Source organism: Ceratotherium simum, chromosome 10 (genome assembly GCF_057802395.1).
Source record: "Ceratotherium simum simum isolate JZ-2026a chromosome 10, ASM5780239v1, whole genome shotgun sequence".
In the NCBI taxonomy this organism is placed as follows: Eukaryota; Metazoa; Chordata; class Mammalia; order Perissodactyla; family Rhinocerotidae; genus Ceratotherium; species Ceratotherium simum.
Genome location: NC_141909.1, coordinates 69,285,618 through 69,310,325, shown reverse-complemented (window position 1 = coordinate 69,310,325; position 24,708 = coordinate 69,285,618). Strand labels below are relative to the sequence as shown.

Genomic DNA, 24,708 nt, shown 5'->3' with positions numbered 1-24,708 from the left:
TATGATTTATCATGTTATTGTGCTAAACTCAAATCTGAAGTTTGTTCAGTCTTTAACAAGGTGTTGAAACTTGTCATCTCTTACTTACATGGTTAGATTCTGATACTGTGGCAATAGGTTAAAAAAATTTGAAATTATGTGAACTTGGAGGATATATGACAGCAATATATTTTTTTCCCAAATATGATATGGCTGACTGATGTTAATTCTGTTCCTTTGAGCTGCTGAAGTGTACTTTTTAATTCTCTGTTAATATTTTGTGTTAGGTTCAGCTTTCCCTGTATACTTACTTGTCTGCTGAATTTATTGGAACTGCTACCATTTACACCACCATACGCAGAGTAGGAACAGTATTACAGCTAATGCACACATTAAAATATTACTACTGGGTCGTTAATCCTGCTGACAGTAGTGGCATTACACCTAAAGGATTAGGTAAGTACAACACTACCACTGTGTTACACTGTACTATGATTGTTCAATATCTTGAGTACTATTATGGTGAACAGATGTACATGGCTATGAAATTATCACTGAACTATTATCTTTCTTATTTAGTAGACTGGTATGTTGAGAATTTTTTGTGACAAGGAAGAAGTTTATACCTTTGCAGTTTTAAATTATTTTTGGAATAAAGGCAGGTAAAAATAAATCATATTGTACCTTTTAACCTATATGCTTCTTGTGATTCAGGAAGATATATTCATAATTAAAAATACATGAATGGGGGCCGGCCCGGTGGCGCAAGCAGTTGGGTGCGCGTGCTCCGCTGCGGCGGCCTGGGGTTCGCTGGTTCGGATCCCGGGCGCGCACCGACGCACTGCTTTGGCAAGCCATGCTGTGGCGGCGTCCCATATAAAGTGGAGGAGGATGGGCACGGATGTTAGCCCAGGGCCGTCTTCCTCGGCAAAAAAAGAGGAGGATTGGCAGATGTTAGCACAGGGCTGATCTCCTCACAAAAAAAAAAAAAAAAAAAAAAAATACATGAAAGATAATTGGTCATGGCTAGTGTGTTCTAATATGGTTGTTTTGAGATTGTTGCTTTTCTTTATATTTTTTCCCCCACACTTCACCCTTTGTTCCAAAAGTAGTAGAAAATAATTCTTCACTGCGTTGTGTTGTTTTAAAAATATTGCCAATTTTCCTAATTATATGAAAATACAATCTCATAAAATAAATAATATAGAAGAAAAAAGTTATTCACAACCCAAATGCCATGAATAATTCCTGTTACAAGTGTGGTGTGTGTTCTTCCATCATTTCTCATTGCATACACATGTGAAATATATAACCCTTTTACAGAATTGAGATTTTCTTGATTTTTTTCTTTTGTTTTTTTGTTGGCTCTACATACTAATCTAAGAGGATATATCATTTCCATGTTTCTAAAGTTTTGATCCTATAAATAATGCAGTGATCTATTCCTTTATATATAATCCTTCACCTCCATCTTTGTTTTGTTTAGAATTGCTGAGAAGGGGTCTCATGATAAATATTGTCAATTTTTTCAGAAATATTTTACTAGTTTACAATTTCACTGGTAGTATGTTAGGGTACTTTTTTCCGCATACTCACAGTAGCTTTGAAAATTATCATTTTATACAAATCTTTTTGATATGGAAAATAACATTTCACTATTTTAATATTGATTTATTAGCTTACTTTTATGTCTTTTATTTTATTGGTGGGACTTTAAAAATTGTGTTGTTTTGCACTCAGATCTATTTTTCTGTCATTTATGGCTTTTTCCATTGCTTTTAAACCTACGATCCCTAAAATTTAATGAATGCTCATCATGAATTGGAATCTGTGCTACACACTCTACATGTTAATTTTGTTTAATCATTTATATGTAATGTAGTTATATATGCATAGACATATTTACACATATACATAGGACTATATCCATATATAATGTTGTTAATATCACTCCCGTATCATATTAGGAAACTTAAAGTTGGTACAAAGTGACAGAACTAAAATTTGAATCATGTCTATCTGACTAAGAGCCCTTGTTTTTAAACACTGCAGTCTGATACAGTTTCCTCTAGACAAATCATACATTTACACATATTAATTTCTGCTTCAAAAAATTAATTTCTAATTTACAGAAAAATTGCAAGAATTGTACAAAGAATTCTCATATACCCCCACTATATTTACCAATATTTTACATTTTACCACATAGACTTTACCATTCTATTTTTATGTAAATATAAACACACATACATATACATGTGCATATTTTTCTGAATCAGGTCAGAATAAATTGTAGGTGTGATGCTCTATTACTCCTAGATACTTTTCCTAAAATGTAAGGGCGCTCTCTTAGGTAACCAAGGGAAGCCATTAAAGTAAGGTAATTAACATTAATACAACACTATCATGAATCCAAAGATCCCATTCAGATTTCACCAATTATCCCAATAGTATCTTTTCTAGGAAAATAAAAAAATCTTTCTTTTTTCTCTGGATCCCAGTTGAGGATCATATATTGCATTTAGTTGCCTTGTTACTTTAATATTCTTCAATGTAGACTAGTTCTTTTAATATTTCCATGTCTTCCATAGCCTTGGCATTTTTGAAGAATACAGACAATTTCTTTTTAGAATGTCCCTTAATTTGGATTTGTTTGATATTTACTCATGATGATTCAGGTTTTTCATTTTTGGAAAGCATCACATGAAAGTCATACCAATTTTGTCTCATTGTTTTCATGTCGGGAGGCACACGATGTCTTAGTAGTAGTGATGTTAACTTTAATTATTTGATTAAGGTGGTGTCTGCCAGGTTCTTTATTGTAAAATTTCTACTTTCTTCTTTGTAATAATAAGTATTTGGTGGTGCAATACATTGAGATTACGTAAATATCCTGTTCTTCAATGAACTTTCACCCACTGGTTTTAGTTCATTGATGACTCCTGTCAGAATTGCTCTTTACTTGTAATGGCTGCCACATGGTGATATTTTCTAAGACATTTATTAGTTTGAATTCTACTTTAAGGAAGAACTTGTTTTTCTCCTCCATTTATTTGTGCATTTTTTTTATCAGTATAAATTTCTTGTATTTCTTTCTAGTTCAGTGTGTTACGTCATCAGTTGGCACAGAGAGTAAATATTTTAGGCTTAGGGAACCATAAGGTCTCTGTTGCAAGTAGTCAGTTCTGCTGTTGTATTGCAAAGGCAGCCATAGACAGTACATAAATGAATGGGTATGATTTGTTCCAGTGAAACTTGAAAAAACAGGTGGCTTGATGGATTTAGCCCACAGGCTATCCCAAGTTGTTATTATTATTTATTTTGATGTTCAAGTTGTCTCAGATTTGGCCACTAGGAGCCCCTTCTCATGAGTTCTTGGGTCTTTATGACAAATGTCCATAATTTTTTGGTACTTCCTTGCTTTCTGGCACAAGATGTTCTTGGTTTATCTTATACTTTCCTTATCCCAGTCCTGGAATCACCCACTTTTCCAAGGAGCCCTGGTTTGTTTTGGTGGATATGGTTTATAGAAACCAAGATCTGGGTGTTAGATGTTCATCTTGTGTTTATTGCTCGTTGAGTGTCGTTGCTTCTAGGCATCCTTTTTTTTTTTTTTTTTTAATTTTTTGTTTATTGCAGTAACATTGGTTTATAACATTGTATAAATTTCAGGTGTACATCATTATACTTCTATTTCTGCATAGATTATATCATGTTCACCACCCAAATACTAATTACAACCCATCACCACACACATGTGCCAAATTATCCCTTTTGCCCTCCTCCCTCCCCCCTTCCCCTCTGGTAACCACCAATCCAATCTCTGTCTCTGTGTGTTTGTTTATTGTTGTTATTATCTACTACTTAATGAAGGAAATCATACGGAATTTGACCTTCTCCCTCTGACTATTTCACTTTGCATAATACCCTCAATGTCCATCCATGTTGTCACAAATGGCTGGATTTCATCGTTTCTTATGGTCTAGGCATTCTTGTTGGACAGATCTAGGAACTGTAAGTTTATATGTAGATACATATATATGTATATACATACATCTAAACTGATCTATATGCAATCAAGAATAGTGACAGCAAAGTGGAAGACCATTTCTTTTTCTTTTTTTTTCATTGAAACGTACACTTTATTCAAAAAAATTTTTAAACTGTTTCTTTCATTGAGATATAATTGACATATAACATTATCTTAGTTTCAGGTATATAACATAATGATTTGATATTTGTACACATTGTGAAATGATCACCATAAGTCTAGTTACCATCCGTCACCATACATAGTTACAAAAATTTTTTTTTCTTGTGATGAGGACTTTTAAGATTTACTCTCTTAGGAACTTTCAAATATGCCATACAGTATTATTAACTATAGTTACCATGCTGTACATTGCATCCCCATGACTTATCATTTCTTTTTTCTATGGTTTAATTTATTCTTTTTAATCTATATTTTTATTAATTTCTTCTTTTTTAACTCATCTTTTTAATCGATCTGAAATTAACTTTGTAATTTAATGGAATGTGAGGTTCTGAAACATAGTTTTCTAGATAGCGATTTTTTTTTGATACCATTTTGAACTCAAATGCTTTCTTTTAAGGACACTCTAAAGATAATTTGTACTACACTAGCTTTTCAAAGAAGTATTATTCATGTATAGGCACTCAACTTGAGAAGTAGGATCTTTTTGCTTTGACTCTGAGTTAACACTTTTGCCTCAATTATTTCAGATGGTTCACTGTAAAAACATTTATTTATATTAAAAATATAGTAATATATGACCTTAGTAGCAAGTGAGATAGTGCAAAGGTTTATGAATAAAAAGTTAATACTCTCCCAAAGAGCCAGAATTAAGTCTTATATATTCTTCAAACTCTTTTTCTCTGCTCATACAAAACACAAACTTAGGCATGCATACACGTAAGTGCTTCAAATTATAGGTATCTCAAAGATTTATTTTGAATACATCACAAACATAAAGTGGTGTTATATACATATATAATAAACCTTATATAAATGTCACCAAGCTTAAGAAATAGAACATTGCCATAAGCTTGTATGTACCTATGTTTGGTCACATCTTTCTTCCACTCCCATCCGTAGAGATAACCCCATCCACAATTTTATGTTTATTATGCCTTTTCTTTACTTGAGGGCTTATTATTTTTTACCATGCTTTACTACTTTGCTATTTATGTATGTATTCCTAAATAATTGATTGTTTAGCTTCTGTGTTTTACATAATGATATCATTTGTGGTTTGTTTTGTCACTCAATTTTATATTCGTAAGATAAATATATTTGTATTTTATTTTGTAAGATATGGATCCATATCATACACATACAAAACTCACACATATGTATAAATTTCTTTGCAACATGCTCTTTACATTGTGTAGTATACGACAATAGTAATTATAGCTGACATTTACTGAGTGCTTACAATTAAAATGGACCAGGCGCTATTCTAATTCCTTTGCATATGTTAATCCATTTAATCCTCACAAAATATCCTATGACATAAGCACTATTATTATCCTCAGCCTAATAATAAAACAAAAAAACTGCTGCACAAAGATAGTATAAAACTTGTCTAATTTCATTAAGTGGTAGCAAAGTTATAAATAAAAGTAAAGAAATTATTACTAGAATAATGGCCATCTCTACTGGGATGGAGTGGGGGATGTGATCAGGAAGGGGAATGTGGCTCAGAGATGAGGACTGGGTAGGGTGAGGGCGTTAGTATGCTGGAGCAGGCTGGTACCACAGCCAATTATTAAATATTCAGAAATTTTACAAGCTGATTGTTAAACCATTGGTAGCTTGAACGTGAAATCATTCATGGTGGCAGAATTTACACAACAAATCAGAAATCTGCAAATGATGTAAATCAGGACCTCACACCTCCACTCTGTGCAGTTCCTTTACCTGCACACCAGTGGTTGATGTCAATGTTCAGCTGCTGTCAATGTTCAGCTTTTTGACCTAAAAAGTGGTTATACAGGTGTTTATTTTATAATAATTCATTAAGTTGTACATTTTATCTTCTGTATGTGTACTATATTTCACAATAAAAAAGATTTTAAAAAAAGTAATACCAAGTGTTGGTAAGGAGGGAAAGGGTACTTTGTACACTTGGCAGGAGTGGGGCAAAAAATGTGGAGGGCAGAGTCTGGGAAATGAGAAACAGGTTTCTTTCTCAAGAGTAGATGAAATGGATTGTTTGAGTGATAATTTGCTTTGAGATGTAATAATCTGCATGTAAATATCTGTTGAGTGATGAAGCGGATGTTATAAATTATACATAAAGGGATTGTAGCTTTAAAATTTATAAAGAAGCTATACAAATCCTGGTTGCTTCAAGAAAGTCTTGATGTTTAAAGACTTTCAGGTTCTAGCTACATTTTTAAAGGTGTAATTTCATTATTGTGTATTACATATATTACATATATCATTGCATATTCTCATTGTTATTGGTAATTAAATATTTGCAATTAATTACTGTGAAATTTAGATGTGATGGATTTGATATGTATAGACTTTAACTGTTCATTTATTGACTCAGAAGCATTTATTGAGAGTTCACTATAATACGTATTTGGTATGTACAGGTGACATGGAAGAAAAAAGCTGCAAAACAATTAAAATAGAGTGTCACTTTTCTGTGCTTTGTTATATATAATGTGTGAGGTGGAAATGGAGATGGTCTTTAAATGAAGAAGGGTTTAATATAAGGATGGAAGAAATATTGGGAAAACGGATTTGCGGGGGAAAAGGGAACTATCAAGTTAATAAAAAGGGAAAAGTATCCATGTAAACACTTGATGATTAGACATTTATCAATGGATAGTAACATATTATAGTTTTTAACAAAGTAATTCTTCCTCCCAAATTTGACATTTACTAAATAATTTGCAATTGCCAAAAATGTGAAAATTAATGTTTAGATTCTTTGATATTATTGCATTAATACTAGCGTTAATACTAGCATTGCATATAACATTAATACTAATAAATATTATAATTAATATGACTTAAAGAATTCCATAGTATCCCAACATAATTGCATTAAACTTATTTAATATCATGAGGCTTTTTCCTACTTTTTTCCTTTTGTTTTCTGTTTTATTCTAGATGGTCCCCGGCCATCACAAAAAGAAATTATATCACTACGGGCATTTATGCTGCTTTTTCTGAAACAGCTCATACTAAAGGTAAGAGACTTAGATAATTCAACATTGCAATATGTTAGGTGAAAAGAAATTTTTGGCGTAGTTTAAAATCATTATTGTAAAATTAGTAGTAACTACCTTTAATTCATGAATTGCTTTCAAAATTCTGTAGATCTTAGTATTAACTTTTGTTGAACTTCACCGTTTATTAAATGCTCTTTGAGATCCTCGATACTAAGGGATATAGCAGAAATGGACAAGGAACGTACGCGTAAGAATTGAGCATAAAGATTTTATTCTAGAAAATGTTCTGTGTTCCTATTTGAGAAGGCTTTACATTACATATTTTATCACAGTAGGATTTTTAAAAGATTAGGATAAAGACAAACGGAAAATGAAGGTAAAATACACAGCAATTGATATTGTAGTTTTGCAGTGTTTTGCATTATTTTAAGAAAAGAATAAATGGTTAGAAAATAGTAATATGAATACATTTAGATGATCAATATATACTAACTTTTGATAGTAAAGATCAATCATATATTAGCAACTAGAACAGAATTTTCTAAATATTTACTTATTTAACTTGAAATAATGTAGTCTATGAATTATGAAGTATCAGATATTTTAATTAAAATGTTACTACTGTTAAGTTGTTCTTATTTTCTTTTAAAATGATCATTTTGATGCCTGTCTTTAATTAAAGCTTTAATTTTAGATTTAAATTAAGTAATTATTTTTAAAATTAGGATCGAGGGGTCAAGGAAGATGAACTTCAGAGTATATTAAATTATCTACTTACAATGCATGAGGTAGGACATGGGTCTGGGGGGTCTTCTAATTTTAATTCTTTTATTCAAAGCATTGGAATAAAATCTTAACTAAATAAATATTGGTGATCCTTATTATGCAGGATGAAAATATTCATGATGTGTTACAGTTACTAGTGGCTTTAATGTCAGAACACCCAGCCTCAATGATACCAGCATTTGATCAAAGAAATGGAATAAGGTATGATTATAATATTAGTATTATTAATAGGCTATAATCGAGTACCGTTGTGCTTCCTAGAATAACCCCTATTTTATGAACTTTAGAACATATATATAGCAAAATCTTACACATCAGAAGGGAGTAAATGGAAAAAGCTGCTATTAATCCTCTAATACTCAAGGAAACTAGTATAGTGTATAAAAAATGGGTCTTGGATCTCAAGAAGAGTAATTAAATTGTTGCTATAGTAAAGACATTTCAAGTAGTGGGAAGAGCAAATTTTTTTGCAAGAAGGTGAGAGAGTATGGTATATTTCAGCAAAAGAGAGCACAAGAAAATTATATGAGTTTAGGCTCAAGAGCTAGATAGTGGCCAGATTTGGAAGGTTCATATAATGGTAAGAAGTTTAGATTTTATTCTGTTAGTGATGAAAATTAAAGAATTTTGAATGGGGAACTGATTTGCTCAGATTTCCATTTTATTAGATTTACAGTCAGCAGTGTGGAAAATAAGTTGGAGGGGGACAGTACTGATGCAGTTAGATCAGTGGAGAGATTATTTTATTCATCAGTATTAGGGATGATGAGCTGGGGCATTGGCAGTACAATGGGGATAATAGAAAGATGTTTGGAACAAGAGGCCAAACCAAAAGAATTTGAAAACTAACTTTAGTTATGGTGATTGTAAAGTAATTATGTAGATAAGTGAAACAGTTTCTTGATTAGTATTCTTATGAACTTAAAACTATAACCTAACCCCTTAGGGATTCTCCCTTTTTATTTTTCTGGAGTCTGAGTTATTGAAATGAACAAGAAATCTAGGTTATGCCATGTGCAACTCAGTGAACTTCCACAGGTTATAAAAAGAGTTTTGAAATAGTATATTAATAACTGTCAAGGGATTTTGTTAGTGTTTCTTTTCCTTGGCCATTTATATCAGCAAATAACAACTTTCTAGACTTGAAGGACTCCTTTTCAAATCAGAGAAGCAATCATTTAATTTCTGTATGGATGGGTTGTAATTAGTATTTGGGTGGTGAACATGATGTAATCTATGCAGAGATAGAAGTATAATGATGTATACCTGAAATTTATACAATGTTATAAACCAATGTTACTGCAATAAACAAAAATAAATAAATAAATAAAAATAAACCAATCAGAAAGTTCCAGAAAAAAAAAAAAATTTCTATATGGATATCCTACTTGTGATATCACTATTACATTTGAGTTTACAATCCATGGAGTTGCTCATCTTTTTGAAGAAGAGGATTATGCATTTAGTTATTAACAACTACAAATATTTTTTTACAATGAGATTGAACTGTATGAAACTGCTGATGCTTAACTGATTTTACCAAAAATGACAATTTCATATTGTTCAACCTAATAATATAATACAATTACACTCATTCTTCTTAAGTTATGTTTAGATTGAACACTTAGTATGCTTGACCTTGGATCTTAGTACCTGCTTTATTTATTATATTAACTGATTAACTGAATCAATTGAAAATATCCTTATCACCCTTATGAATGATACCAACCTTAGATTGGTTAATACAATTGAATGCAGAAATAGAATTCTGTGTTATTTTGACACACTGGAAATATGATCTTAGAATAGAGAGTGCTATTTGGTAAGATCTTTAGGGGACTGAAATAGTATTTTAAATGTATAATATGAAAGGATTGATTAGGCACAATGAATACAAAGGCCTGGTTGGTCATGGTTGACAACAGCTGTACATGTCACATTGTTACCAGTATTTTCAAAACAATCACAAAGATGAAAAATATGCTACTTCAATTTTTCCACTTCAAAAAAAAGTGGAGAATGTAGGCTCTACTTTAAAAGATGGAAAAAATAGGGTTATTAGATAACACTTAAAAGTCTGTATCCTAGAAAATAGGTACTGAAGGGTAACAGATGTATATGAAATGTTTTCCTGGGAAAATTTTGATTAATTATAATTCATACATACTAAGCAATAAACGAATGAACTTAATTTAATTCTCATAATATTTTAACTAGACTTAAGAAAGACCTTGTGATAATACAACACTGAACTGAGCAGCTTAAAAATGTGGCATTTTTATATCTGAAAGTCTTTGAAGAAAACAATAGACCACTACTTGTCTCACATATTTTCTGGCTCAATATAGTAAGCTTGAGCAGATGAAATAGGATTCACCTAACTGTCTTATTATATTACAAGTAAACATTCATTCACTGATTTGTCAGTAAATTTCCTATTCATACTGTATTGCAATCCTGTGTTTGTATCTTGTTTTATTAGAAACACTTGTCTAATTGTGAGGAAGATCCTATGTAGCATAGAAGTGTGATGGCCCTAGGTGTTTTCATGTTTCAGATGTTGACCATAATTTCTCTTGATCCAGGGTGGATTTTATACCTTTTTTCCCCTCCAACTCAAAGTTATTTCTAGAGAATAGGAATTCTGTGGGAGTTTCTAGTTCCATTTCTGAGTACAGTCACATTTTTAGGCTGTGAGCTTTTACTTTGGTTCTCAAGATTATTTTTGCTGTTGAATGTTCTTTCTTATGATTTCCTGAATATTTATTTTTTGACATATATAACTTTCCTATTCTTATACTTTCCTATTTCTATACTTGTCTTTTTTCATTACTGATCGTGGTCCTTAAGAGTTCTAAAAATAGATTTCAATGTAAATAGATATTCATTTAGGAACTTGAGCCTTTTGAAAAAATTCATCTTCCAAGGGAAATAATCACTCTACAGTTTACCTCTTCTCATAGTCTGTTCTTCAGTAGAGTAACGCAAAAAAAGAAGCAATGTCAGCAATTTATTGTTTTCTTTTGCTACTATTAAACATAAAATAGATGTCATTAACTTTATTTGTTCCCCTTTGTTAATGATTTGATATGATATGATCTGATAATTTCATATCACTGAAATGATATGAAAATTATACTGCATCTTCTATCAGCTTTTTTGTTTAGCCTAGATTACTTCACCTTCAAAATATAAAATGAAATTTTATTAAAAAAGATATTTAATATAATAAAGCACATCTTAATTTTATATTGTCACCACTGCCACCCTTCAAGAACCTTCTTAAATTCTAGAATTAGTTGGCAAAGAATATAGTTATTATTGTCCCCTTCTACCTTATAGAAAAAATATTTGCTTTTTGCAAAAAAAAAAAGAGGATAAAATTTCCAGAGTTTCTATAGATATTATAATGATTATAACCCTGCTCTTATATATAGTATTTCAAGTGACTGTGTAGGTTAGGTTTGGTTGGGTATTAGAAGAGACTTTTTTGCTACAAGTAGCAGAAGACTTCTCAAACTAATTTAAGTAAAAACAGAATAATGTGTTTGTTATAGAAATCTCTTTCGGGTAGGAACCAGGAATTGGAAAGCTATCAGGAAACAAGTTTGCTTTCTCTACTACATCCTGTATGGCATCTTTATTCTTCCTTCTGTATAGAAACTCACCTCTGTGAACAAAACAAGGCTGTCTTATAGTTTCTATTTTGATTAATTTCCTAATTCAAGAGCCCAGTAAAGACTAGATATTGTTTCACAGGCCTCATTCCAAATTCTCAGAAAAGAGAAATAGTTGGGCAGGTATCTACGCATGGTTCAATTAGCCATAACAAAGAATAAAAGGTCATCGAGTACAAATGTTGGAGGCAATTCTAATAGAAGAGGAAATATGGCTTAAGGAAGCATGTATCTTAAAATTGAAAATTTTTGTTCACTGTGCTGGGGAGCAGTACTTATAAACAACCAATCACAGTGCCCTTTTGAGTATATATTTGAAGGCCAAATTTAAAGAAAAATTAATGTGCTAATTTTTAATTATTCCAAAGAATTTAAAATCCTGAGAGGCATTTATATATTTATAATTTATTGGTAAAGTATACAGTGCTTCTATTTTTAATATTTATAAGTGCTTAAAATATCATTTATTTCTATATTTTTTAGAGTAATCTACAAATTATTGGCTTCTAAAAGTGAAAGTATTTGGGTTCAAGCCCTGAAGGTTCTGGGATACTTTCTGAAGCATTTAGGTCACAAGTAAGTTGATGTTTTTCATAATGAATTGTAGAAATATCTACTAAAATTGTATTTTTACTAGTTTTGTATCTAATCTAATGTAACATATGAATAGGAATATAACTGGAATAATCTTACAGTGGGAAATAATAGCTTCCTGTGATAAAAGTTGTAAAAATATTTTATGGAAGAATGTTTTGTTAATAGTAGATTATAAAACAAAATCACATTTAAGTAATATAGTTTATTTCTATTTGCTTGCTGAAAAGAATATTGTTCATTTTAAGAATGTAATAAAATATTTCATCAAATAAAATAAAGCCAGTATGAATATGATTTCAATAAAACTTTCTTGACACAGGGAACACCGTGTATATTGAGGTGTCCCTGAGAGCTGCTCTTTAGCTTACATGCTAAGTCAGTATTTTATTATTTGTTTGTATTCTTTCCTAACATTGAGGCTTATTGATTACTTTTGTGATTTGAAGATCCTAGAATATCTCTTTTTTCCTTAAAGGCGAAAATTTAGATACTTTTTGAAATCACCTGCTGATATATTGGGTGTTTTTCATACTGTATTTTCCACTGCATGAATATTCTTGTTTAAATCCATTTTCTGTACAAATGAGCCCAAGAAAGTAGTACTGTCATGTAGTATTGTTAAGTGGGGTTCCTCTCAGGACCTTACTGTGGCCAGTTCTTTTTGGTGTTTCAGTTTACTAAAAGTTTATTGATAACACTGATGAAAACTGCACAAAATTCAGATAGAACGTCTCTACCATGGTAAATAGTTTAGAAGAAGAGATATTATTTTCATTTTAGTACCAAATCATTAATCAAATAACGGAGAATAGAGATACTATGGATACTGGGAATAGTTCCACAAAGCCAGGATTGTAGAAATGAGTTATGCATATATGAGGAACTGTCTGTGTCCTAGGTGATAGAATACTGGGAAAGAGAAGCATATGTACTTTTAATATCAAGAGATAAGGATCTCTCATGTGACTTTGGTTAAGTAAAATAAATTGTCTAGGAAAAATAATAAAGGGTTCGAGCCCTAGATGCAACCTCTTAAAGTTTGTCAAGAAAACACATTTAAAAATATAGAAACATGGAAAAGATAAGCAAAACCAACCAATAGATGAAGAATACTCACTGGAAGAGTATTGCTATGGAGTGCATAATAATTGTGATTAAAAATTTTACCATGACTTAAAAAAGTAAAAAATAAATGAATTGCTTCTAAGAAAGGACAACTACTAAGCAGAATTTCAAGAAGTTGAAAGAAATGGTAGGATAACACTGAAGTGTTGAATCATGAGCCAACAAAACTTTTGAAAAAAATTGGAGGAAAAAAAACTAGTACACAAAATAAAAATGAAATTGGTAGAAGCTCAAAGGAAGATAAAAACTCTGTGGATAGTATAGTAAGATACACAGAAGATAAAAATGAAAACAAAGCAAATAATATGTATGGATGAAAATATGAGTTAAGGAGGATTTGAGAGAAAATGATTGATACAGAAGGCACAGAAGTTCCAACAATGGCATAAATGGAGTTTCCAAATAAGAAAAGCAAAACGATTTAACTAAACAAATATTTAAAGCTATAATTCAGTGAGGTCCTAATATAAGATTTTGCCATCCATCTTAAAGGGGCATATTGTGTACCAGGGAAAATTTTCCTGAAATGGTCAGCATGAAAGTATACTATTGGATTTAAATATCAGTAAAAAATCCATTGCTTAGCAGTGCACAAATCAGGGGGAAAATTGAGTCTGGCCTTAGACTTCTCTACAGCAGCCTTCAGTAGAAAAACTGCAGAGCAACAACCATAAGATATTCAAGTGAAGAAAATGGGAGCCAAAGTATCCTTTAAGTAAAAAGGGTGCTGCCAATTTTTAACCATTCAAGGAACTGCTTTTCTGAATAATTCTTGAGAAAATTGCTGGGGGATGAAGTTTAGCCAATCAGGGTTGCCTGGACAAACTACAGCTAAGGACTACTGGTGAACACTGAATTAATTTAACAGTAAGGGTAAAACTAAAACAAATGTTTGGATTAGAGTAACAGATCAGATTTTACTTTTTATATGCCCTAATACAGTAGAAACACTACAATTATAATCAGTTGGGAAAGGAATAAGGAAAGAAAGTAGACTAAGTCCAAAGAGTCAAAGGAAATCCATCTAAGCTGACAAATGAAATAGTAGAAATATAGGCCTATTGACGAAAATTTGATGGTATAGGAGAGAGGAAAAATTAAGAGTAAATGTGCTGATTTTATTATTGCTCATAATAAGGAAATACCCTTCTAAACACATAGAAGACATTTTAATCCTTTATAGTTACAAAGATAAGCAGTTCAACAAAATTATGATGCTTGTAAGATAAAGAACTGTGCAATTAAAACTAAGAACAATACATATAATGGAAGTTTTTAAAAAATCTATAAAAATCAGGAAGCATAACATAAAGTATGACATATCTAACACCAAACATATCTGCCATAAAAATAAATGTAAAAGTTTTTGTAAATCACCTATTAAAAGAAAACATCACAATTGATCACAGTAGTAAAATATGCAGTTCTATATGCAACAAACATACTAAAAAACAAAATGATTTAGAAAGGCTGAAAATAAATGATGAGTCAAGGAATACCACATAAATACAAATGAAAAAAAGCAAGAATCATGATCTTAATATTGAATAAATTAGAATTCAAGCCAAAAAGCAATAAACAATGTAAGAAAGGCTACTTTATAATATTAAAGTGTAAAACTTTCATGAAATACAGCTAAAGAATTGCTTAAGGGAATATCCAAAGCTGTAGATCAATAAAAAAGAAATACAGAAAAAGAGAATTAAAATGTAAAAGTTAGAAAAAGAATAACCAAATAAATGGAATTAATTAATAAATAGAAAGTTAAGAGTTAATGATTTAAAAGACAAAAAATGACTTAAAAAGCTGATTTTTAAAAATCATGCCAAAATGTGTATCATTAAGCAACTCAAGAAAAGGCAAAAATATGAATGCACAAAATAAATGATAATTTCCATAATTAATAGAGAAACTGAGGAAATTAAAGGAATCTTACATGGTAACTTTGTACAACTTTCCCTAGAAATTGAAAAGATAACCCAATAGAAAAATAGGCAAAGGATATGATTGGTCAGCTTATAGAGGAAAATACATGTGGCACATAAACATTTGAAAAGATCTGAATTCTGCTTGTAATAAGGTAAATATAATCTAAAACTAAAGTAAGACACCATTTTTCACATATTAGATTGACATAATTCTCAAAATTCAATATCCATCCCTGTCAGCGGAGTTGTGGGGATGGGGGGAGCAAGCACTCTCACACATTGCTTCCTGGACTGTAAATTGATATAACCTCATGTGGAGTGCCACTTATTAATTTTGATCAATGTCTTTCAAAATTACAAGTACATATACTTTTCAACCCAGCAGTTCATCACTTGTACACATATGAGATGATGGCTATTTAGAATTATTCATAGTTGTGTTGTTTATAATGGTAAAATTTAGGAGAAATCTGTTAAATAAATTACGGTTCATTCATTAAATAGAATTCTATGCAGTTATACAACAAACTGATGAGATAACTCTCTATATACAGATATGATAACTATATTGTTAAATGATTAAAATAGTATAGATGGGTATGTATTGGATGTTGTTTTTGTATAAAAAAGAAAATATAAGAGTATAGTAATTTATATATTTGCAGTGAGAAAAATCTAGTAGAATTCATAAGAAATAAGAAATCAAGAACAATGGCTTCTAGTGGAGAGTTGGCAGAAATGAAGGTGGATGTGGGTCATTTAAATATTTTAACCCTGTGAATGTTACCTATTGAAATAATTTTTCAACAAAAACATGTTAAAAAAGCTGCAAATGTTAAAAATAACAAGTAACGTAAAATTTTGAAAGAATTTTCACTAATTGTTATTATTAATGGAGTTGGATTGAATAAAATCAGTGACTGATTAGTTAAAATGAAGAGTTCTCGATTGGAACAATGATTGAGCAGAAGGACTGAGGCTAACACTGACATTAAGAGTTTACTTAACTACACAAAGAATTAAGTCCAAATGATTCCTATCAATGTGATTATGAACGTAAATCTAATATTCAAAAATAACTCTTAAAAGAAAGTGTATATAGCTTGATGGTTATAGAGATAATTGGTTAATAAAATACGTGTAGTTCTTTGCTTTCAAGTTGGACTGCCTGGATTTGGATCCTGACTTAGCCACATATTTTCTAAGTGATGCTGGAAACATCTTTGCGCCTCAGTTTTTACCCTATAAATGAGTATAACCATACTGCTTCCCTGATTAAGTTTTAAGGATAAATGATATAGTAGATGTAAAGTGGTCACGGTATATTGCCATGTGATAATTTGCATAGTTAGCAAAAAGGTAAGAGGTGCAATTTAACATGTAGTTCTGGTAAAATCAGAACATACCTTCAGCATATATGGTTAAATAGCTGTCACCAAATATAAATAGGAAACACTAACAACATTCAGATCAGCCATGAGATAAGTGTTTATACTATAATCTAATCATTACTGTTATTATTCAAGATTTGGAACAGAAATAAAACATACAATTATTAGGAGGAAATAGGTATCATTATTTATAGATGGTTTGATTATGTACCTAAAAACCTAAAAGAATCATCTTTAAAATGTAAAAAAAAAAATAAGATATCACCCTAACTCAACATCTCATTTGTGTATAGAGAAATTGTTGTCTGATAGTGAATCTGACTTGGGTCCAGGGATGAAGCTAAACTGATGTCTGGGTGGGGTGATCCCTTCTAATACCTAGTTTATAATTTCTTTTAAGTACCTGGAGTATAGGTTGCAAGATAATCCATACACTTTAATTGTCAACTGAACTAGAGATAGGTTTGACACCTATCATCTATCATTAAAATTGAGAAGTCTGTTCCAAATACTATATGAAGCTTCTCCCACCTCCTGAAAATGGAACTTAAATCTCCTCTCTTTGAGTGTGAGATGGACTTACTGGCTTGCTTCCAACGTATAGTGAAACCTGGCAATGTTTTTCACTATTAATTAAGGTTAACATCACCATTCATATGTCACGTTGATAATATGTACTCCCTGAGATGATGCGATGAGAAGGGTGCTGTGGTATTCTAAAAAAACAACCTCAGTCTAATTATGAGAAAGCATTGCGCATCCCTAGATTGAGGGACATTCTACAAAATACTTGACCAGTACTCTTCAAAACTGTCGAAGGGCCTGAAAAACAGGGAATGGGAAACTGCCACAGACCAGAGCAGACTAAGGAGATATGCTGACTAAATGAAATGTGGTGTTCTGGATTGGATTCTAAACAGAAAAAGGACGTTAGGGAAAACTGGTGAAATCTAAAATCTGTAGTTTAGTTAGTAATATTGTATCTATGTTGATTTCTTAGTTTTGATACATGTGCCATGATTAGGTAAGATGTTAACATATGGGGAAACTGGGTGAATAGTATGTGGGAACTCACTGTACTATCTTTTCAACTTTTCTGTAAATCTTAAAATTTTTCAAAATAAAAAGATATATAAAATTGAGAAACCTAACTTGCTTGAATAGAAAGCCAAACTGTTCCTTCATGGAAGTGGCCTGGTTACAGTTATCCTCAGAACAGAATTCTAACAAGTGATTCAAACAGATGATGCAAATGCTCTAGTACTATACCGTAATACAGCTATGATAACTTAGCTTATAAAAATTTTAAAGCACTTGTTATTAAATGTTCACTGTGGGAATAAAAATTCTCAACCAAGTATGTTTGTCTGATGTCTTAACTTAAAACAGTGTAAATTCTGGGTGAATTTTCCAAGATAATCACACTATAAAATGTACTTTTGGTAGTTAAATGAATCGACTTGCTGTATATTGTTGTTGGTTGTAGGCCTGTTATATGTTGAGTGTTGTTTAACCTAATGGCTTCTTTGTTTTTTGGACTAGTTGAAATTAGTCCAGTTTTTCTGGCAGAGCTAATTGTCTAGTAACAAAATGTAGTGATGTGGATTCAGGGAGTATGGCAGTTGGAAAGAAGCTTCCTTTCCATCTACTCTCAATTCCAAGCTTTTTGGCTCTCTTTAGCCAAATGTTAGTTGTTATGTGTACCTGGGTACAAATGAGTCTTGGTGTTCTGTTGGGGTACCAGCAGAGAAAACAAGACAACTGATGAGGAGATTTCTCCACCATAGAAATAACAAACAGCTGAAGAACTATGTTAGAGGCCTAAGGTAAAGAATAAAAAGCAGAGCCAGCCCCAGTGGCTTAGTGGTTAAGTTCAGCACACTCTGCTTCAGCCGCTGGGTTCAGTTCCCAGGCATGGACATATACCACTTGTCTGTCAGTGGCCATGCTGCGGAGGCGGCTCACATACAAAAAGAGGAAGATTGGCAACACATGTTAGCTCAGGCGAATCTTCCTCAGCAAAAAAAAGAAAAAGCAGCAAATCTTGAGAGGTGTTTTTTCTCAGAGATCTCTGCCTCCCATTCTCTCTCCTCTCCTCTGCCCTCCCCACTCCGGGGCAATAGTAACATTGGCTTCTATGTAAGTTACCATCCGAAGGCCAAGAGGTACCTGAAATGGTGGGATGAATCTTCCCTGTCCTTGAACTTGTGTGAGTATAGGGATATTGGACTGCTGCGATGCTGGCTCCAGGACTTACAGCATGCTGTTTTATACTCCAAGTCAGTGTGCTTAGAGGGACCTTTGCCTTACAAAACCTGCAGGAATCCCATCATGTAAAATTGACAGTAGTGAGATCTGACCACAACTGTGTGAAAATGAAAAATAATGACTCATTGAAGGGGCCTAGCAGCCAGAGACAGAAGATAAGAGAGAATCATTAAACTATGTATTCAGTGTAATAGAACCAGTGGTGGAGGCCATGGTGGAACTTTTGAATTTTATTTTTAAAAAGAGCATTTGAGGGGCTGGTACCACGGTGTAGTGGTTAAGTTCTGCATGCTCTGCTTTGGCGGCCTGGGGCTTGTTCGTTCGGATCCCAGGCACAGACCTGTGCCACTCATCAGCCATGCTGAGGCAGCAACCCCCATACAAAAAAGGAAACAGAGTAAGATTGGCACAGATGTTAGCTCAGGGCGAGTCTTCCTCACCAAAAATAATAAGTAAATAAAAATAAAAAGAGCATTTGAGATTCAAGTAGCACCAAAGGTGATATTCTGCTACATTAGCTCATGATTTTTTTCCTTATTCACCCAAATTTCTGGACTAGAAGATTTCAAAGCATGGACCCAAAATATAAACTGAGAGAAAAGATAAAGGCATAGAAAATAGGAGACTTAACATGTGACTAATAAGAATTCTTGGAGGAGAAAAATAATGGGTAGAACAAGATGCCCTGAATCACTTTGTACTACTAAAATCTTAGAAATGTTGGATAAAATATAACAGAAATCCTTTCAGTTATACAGCTGGGTACACAGAAGTAAGGGAAATGCTCATATACCAAAGATAAAAATCAAGCATAATAGAAGACATCATTCTTAAGAAATAAGATAGTATTAAAACAAACCATTCAGCTTAAAAAAAAATAATCAAAAGTAGCTTCTGGAAATGAAAAGGTAGTAACTAAAATTAACAACTCCATAGACATGTTAAACAGATTAGATACAACATAAGAAAGAATTGGTGAACTGGAAGATAGAAATGAAGTCATTACCTAGAACGCAGCACCAAGAGACAAAGATGGCAAGTAAGAAAAGAGGTTAAGGATATGGTGAAAGAATGAAAGATTTCATAGAATAAAATACTTAGGAATAAACTCAACCAAGGAGGTGAAAGATCTGTACACTGAAAACTATAGGACATTGATGAAAAAAATTGAAGACGATGCAAATAAATGGAAAGATATTCTGTGCTCATGGATTAGAAGAATTGATACTGTTAAAGTGTCCATACTACCCAAAGCAATCTACAGATTCAGTGCAATCCCTATCAAGGTTCTAAAGGCATTTTTCACAGAAATAGAATAAACAATCCTAAAATTTATATGGAACCACAAAAGATCCTGAATAGCCAAAACAATCTTGAGAAGAACAAAGCTGGAGGCATCATACATCCTGATTTCAAACTATATTATAAAGCTATAGTAATCAAAATAGAATGATATTTGTGTAAAAACAGACTTAGATCAGTGGAACAGAATAGAAAGCCCAGAAATAAACCCACCCATCTATGGTCAGTAATTTATGAAAAAGGAGCCAAGAATATACAATGAGGAAAGAATAGTCTCTTCAATAAATGGTGTTGGGAAAACTGGACAACCACATGCATAAGAATGAAGCTGAACCTCTGTCTTACACCATGCAAAAAAATTAACTCAAAATGGATTAAAGATTTGAACTAAGACCTGAAAACATAGAGGATAAGCTCCGTGACATCAGTCTTGGCAATAATTTTTTGGATTTGACAGCCAAAGCAAAGGCATCGAAAGCAAAAATAAATAATTGAGACTACATCAAACTAAAAATTTGCTGCACAGCAAAGGAAACTGTCAACAAAATGAAAAAATAACCTACCAAAATGGGAGAAAATATTTGCAAATTGTATCTCTGATAAGTATAAATATCTAAAATATATAAAGAATTCATACAATGCATTAGCAAAACAAAAACAATCCAATTAAAAAATGAATAGAGGATCTGAATAGACGTTTTTCCAAAGAAGACATACAAATGACCAACAAGTACATGAAAAGATGCTCCACATCAGGGAAATGCAAGTGAAAAATACAATGAGATATCACTTCACACCTGTTAGAATGGCTGTTATCAAAAAGACAAGAAATGGTAAGTGTTGGTAAAGATTAGGAGGAAAGGGAATCCTTGTGTACTGTTGGTGTGAATGTAAATTGGTACAACCACTATGGGAAAGAGTATGAAACTTCCTCAAAAAATTAAAAATAAAACTACTACATGATCCAGCCATTCCACTTCTGGGTATATATTTGAAGGAAATGAAATCACTGTATTGAAGAGATGTCTGCACCCCCATGTTCGTTACACCATTATTTACAAATAGCCAAGACGTGGAAACAACCTATGTGTCCGTTGATGAATAAATGGATAAATATAATGTGGACATTTAGGTTGTTCCCATGTTTTGGCTATTTGTAAATAATGCTGCAGTAAACATGAGGGTGCAGATCACTCTCTCTGTATGTACTGGAATATTATTCAGCCATAAAAAATAAGGAAATCCTACCATTTGCCACAATGTGGATGGACCTTTAGGGCTTTATGCTAAGTTAAATAAGACAGAGAAGGACAAATACTCTATGATCTCACTTATATATATGGAATCTAAGAAAACTGAACTCATAGAAACAGAGAGCAGATTGGTGGTTGCATTAGGCTGGGGGTAGAGGATGGGGGAAATGAGTGAATGTGGTAAAAAGGTACAAGCTTCCAGTTATAAGATAAATAAGTTCTGGGGATGTAATGTACAGCATGGTGACTGTAGTAAACAATACTGTATTGTATATTTGAAAGTTGCTGAGAGTAGATCTTAAAAGTTCTCATCACAAGAAAAAAAATTTTGTGATTATGCAAGGTGTTGGATGTTAACTAAACTTATCATGGTCATCATTTTTCAATATATACATATGTCAAATTACTGTGTTGTACACCTTAAACGAATGCAGTGTTATATGTCAATTATATCTCAATAAAACTGAGGGGAAAAAAACCTGATAGGCAATTGTAACAAATGTACCACTTTGGAGGGGGATGCTGATAGTAGGGGAAGGCTGTGTGTACATGGGACCAGGGCATATGTGAGAACTCTTTGTACTTTTTGCCCGGTTTTGCTGTGCATCTAAAACTGCTCTAAAAAATAAAGTCTGTTTAAAAGTGTTGGGGGCGCAGGGAGCTGATAGGCAAATAAGAAACCGAGAAAAATGTTTACCGGTATTGGTGAGGGGGCTATGAATGAGGGGGAGGGGGCATGAGTTGGGTGTGAAACCTCTCTGTATCTTTTTATGTCATCATTATTTTTTACCCAGGTAAAAGTACTACTTATTTTAGAAACTAAATGATAAAAGCTGGTAGACCAATATTTAAATAAACAAAAATCAACTTTAAGGCAAAAAAGTTAATGAGATTAAAGAGGTGCACCATGTAAGGAAAAAGGTACAATTCACTAGGAAGATAGAACAATTTCAAATTCATATACACTTAACAGCATAGATGAGATATGGAAAGCAAAATTGACTAAATTTGAAAGAGAAATCCAATAATTTAGAGATTTTTAATGTATTCTTCTTTTTAAAAGAGCAATCACAAATGAACAGTATAAATTTGAACAAAAAATCCATTGGCTTGATTAGCATATACATTCTTCTCAAGCACACACAACTGTAAAAATTGTTAAATAAGGCCATAAGATTGGCTCAATAAATTTAAATATTGTCATACAGATGACTTCTCACATACAGTGCAATTAAACAAGAAATCAGTGATAAAAATCAAACTAAGAAAATGGAAATACACGTATTTTAAATAGTTCATTATAAGCAATCATTGCACAAATTATAAAATACTTAGAATCGAAAGATATGAAAAATTTGTATATTCATACTTATGAGAGTTGGCCTAAGTGGTATTGGAGGCAATTTATAGCCGTATTTATATTAAAAGAAGAAAGATGTTTTGCCTTTTTCCCCCTAGGTTCTCAATATTATGCTGAATATAAGAGTAGTTTAACATCAGGATATCTTTTATACGATCTACTTATTAACAAATTAAAGAATAGCTACATAATTATAATAATGAATACAAAACTTTTGATAAAATTCAGTACCCATTTATCATAAAAATTCTTAGGAAACCACAAATAAAAAACTGTTTCTTTAATCTGATAACATATATGTACCCAAAACTTACCACAGTCCTATTTAGTAGTGAAATGTTGGAAGCATTCCCTTTCAATAACTAACAATTAACAAAAGCCTGTTTCTACCAGCTGTTCAACATCATATTGAATAATATGTTGACTTTATAGAACATTGCACCTAAAGACAGAAGAATTGTTTTCAAGTGCATTTGTAACATTCTTCAGAATATATTATGGGTTGGGCTGTAAAACAAAACAAGTCTCACTTAATCTAAAGGAATTGAGATGAAACAAAATACGTTCTTTGACCACAACAGAATTAAATTATAAATCAACAACAGAAAGAGACTTGGGAAATTGTTAGATATTTGCAAAGTAAATAACACACTGCTGAATAACCCCTGGGTCAAAAAAGAAATCACAAAGAAAAATAGAAAATAATTTGATTTGAATAAAAGCAAAACCACAACATATAACAATTTATTGAATCCTCATGCATTGGTGATGGGAATGTAAAATGTTCCGACCATCTTCCAAAAGGATTTTCTAATTTCATAAAAAAATGTACCAATTTACCATACAATCTGGCATTTCCACTCATAGGCTTCTGCCCAAGAAAAATGATACCATGTGTTCATACCTAGACTTGTGCATGAATGTTCTTAATACCATTATTCATAATAGCCAAAAAAGGGAGACTATCCAAAATTTCATCAAGTAGTGAATGAATAAACAAAATATTGTATGGCCATACAGTGGAATACTATTGCACAATTAAAAGGAAACGAACTACTGATGCATGCTATAATATTAATGAGCCCTAAAAACACTATGCTAAGTGAAAGAAGCCAGATGCAAAGGACTATGTATTGTATGATTTTATTTATATGAAGTGTCCAGAATGCATGTTAGTGGTTACATGGAATTAGCGATGGGAGTGGAGATTGACTATAAATGGGCACAAGGAACCTTTTTACGGTGATGAAAATATTCTATAACTGGATAGTGGTGATGAATGCATAACTCTGTAAGGTTTTTAAGAAATCACTGAATTGTACACTTACAAAGTGTGAATGGTATGGTATGTTGTTATATCTCAATAAAGCTTTAAAAGTTTGAAAAGTAAAATTTAATGCTTAGAAAATGTAGGATAATGATGTTATCACCTTGGATTAAGGAGGATTTCTAAAACAATAAATGAACAAGCATAAATCATGCAGGAAAAGTTGATAAATTTCATCATTAAGATAAAAAGTGCTTTAAAAGATACCATAAAAAACGGAAATAACAAGCCACAAAGTGAAAGATGGTATTTATAGTTTATCTGGAATATAATGGATTTGTATCCTGAATATTTTAAAAATCCTGCAAACTAATAAGGAAAAGAAAAACCATTAGGAACATGAAGAATATAAGCAATCAATTCACTGAAGAAGAAACCTGAATTGGCAATAAACATATGGAAAGATACTCAACTTCAGTAGCAATCAAGAAAATAGAAATAAAAAAAATTACGTTTAATGTCCATTAGGATGATAAGCTTTAAAATTTTTGACAATATCAAGTGTT

At 32.0% G+C, this 24,708-nt stretch overlaps 1 protein-coding gene across 4 annotated transcripts in view; it reads left to right on the top strand.

Moving 5' to 3' along the window:
- The window catches only part of NBEA (neurobeachin), a 690,698-nt gene that overhangs the window by 169,739 nt on the left and 496,251 nt on the right, over window positions 1-24,708 (top strand). For all 4 annotated transcript variants that reach the window (XM_087436200.1, XM_014791275.2, XM_087436202.1 and 1 more), the window contains 5 exons: window positions 267-435; window positions 7,127-7,206; window positions 7,914-7,976; window positions 8,078-8,175; window positions 12,135-12,227. In XM_087436200.1, the coding sequence (XP_087292326.1) occupies window positions 267-435; window positions 7,127-7,206; window positions 7,914-7,976; window positions 8,078-8,175; window positions 12,135-12,227 (503 nt within the window). The remainder of the gene's footprint in view (window positions 1-266; window positions 436-7,126; window positions 7,207-7,913; window positions 7,977-8,077; window positions 8,176-12,134; window positions 12,228-24,708) is intronic.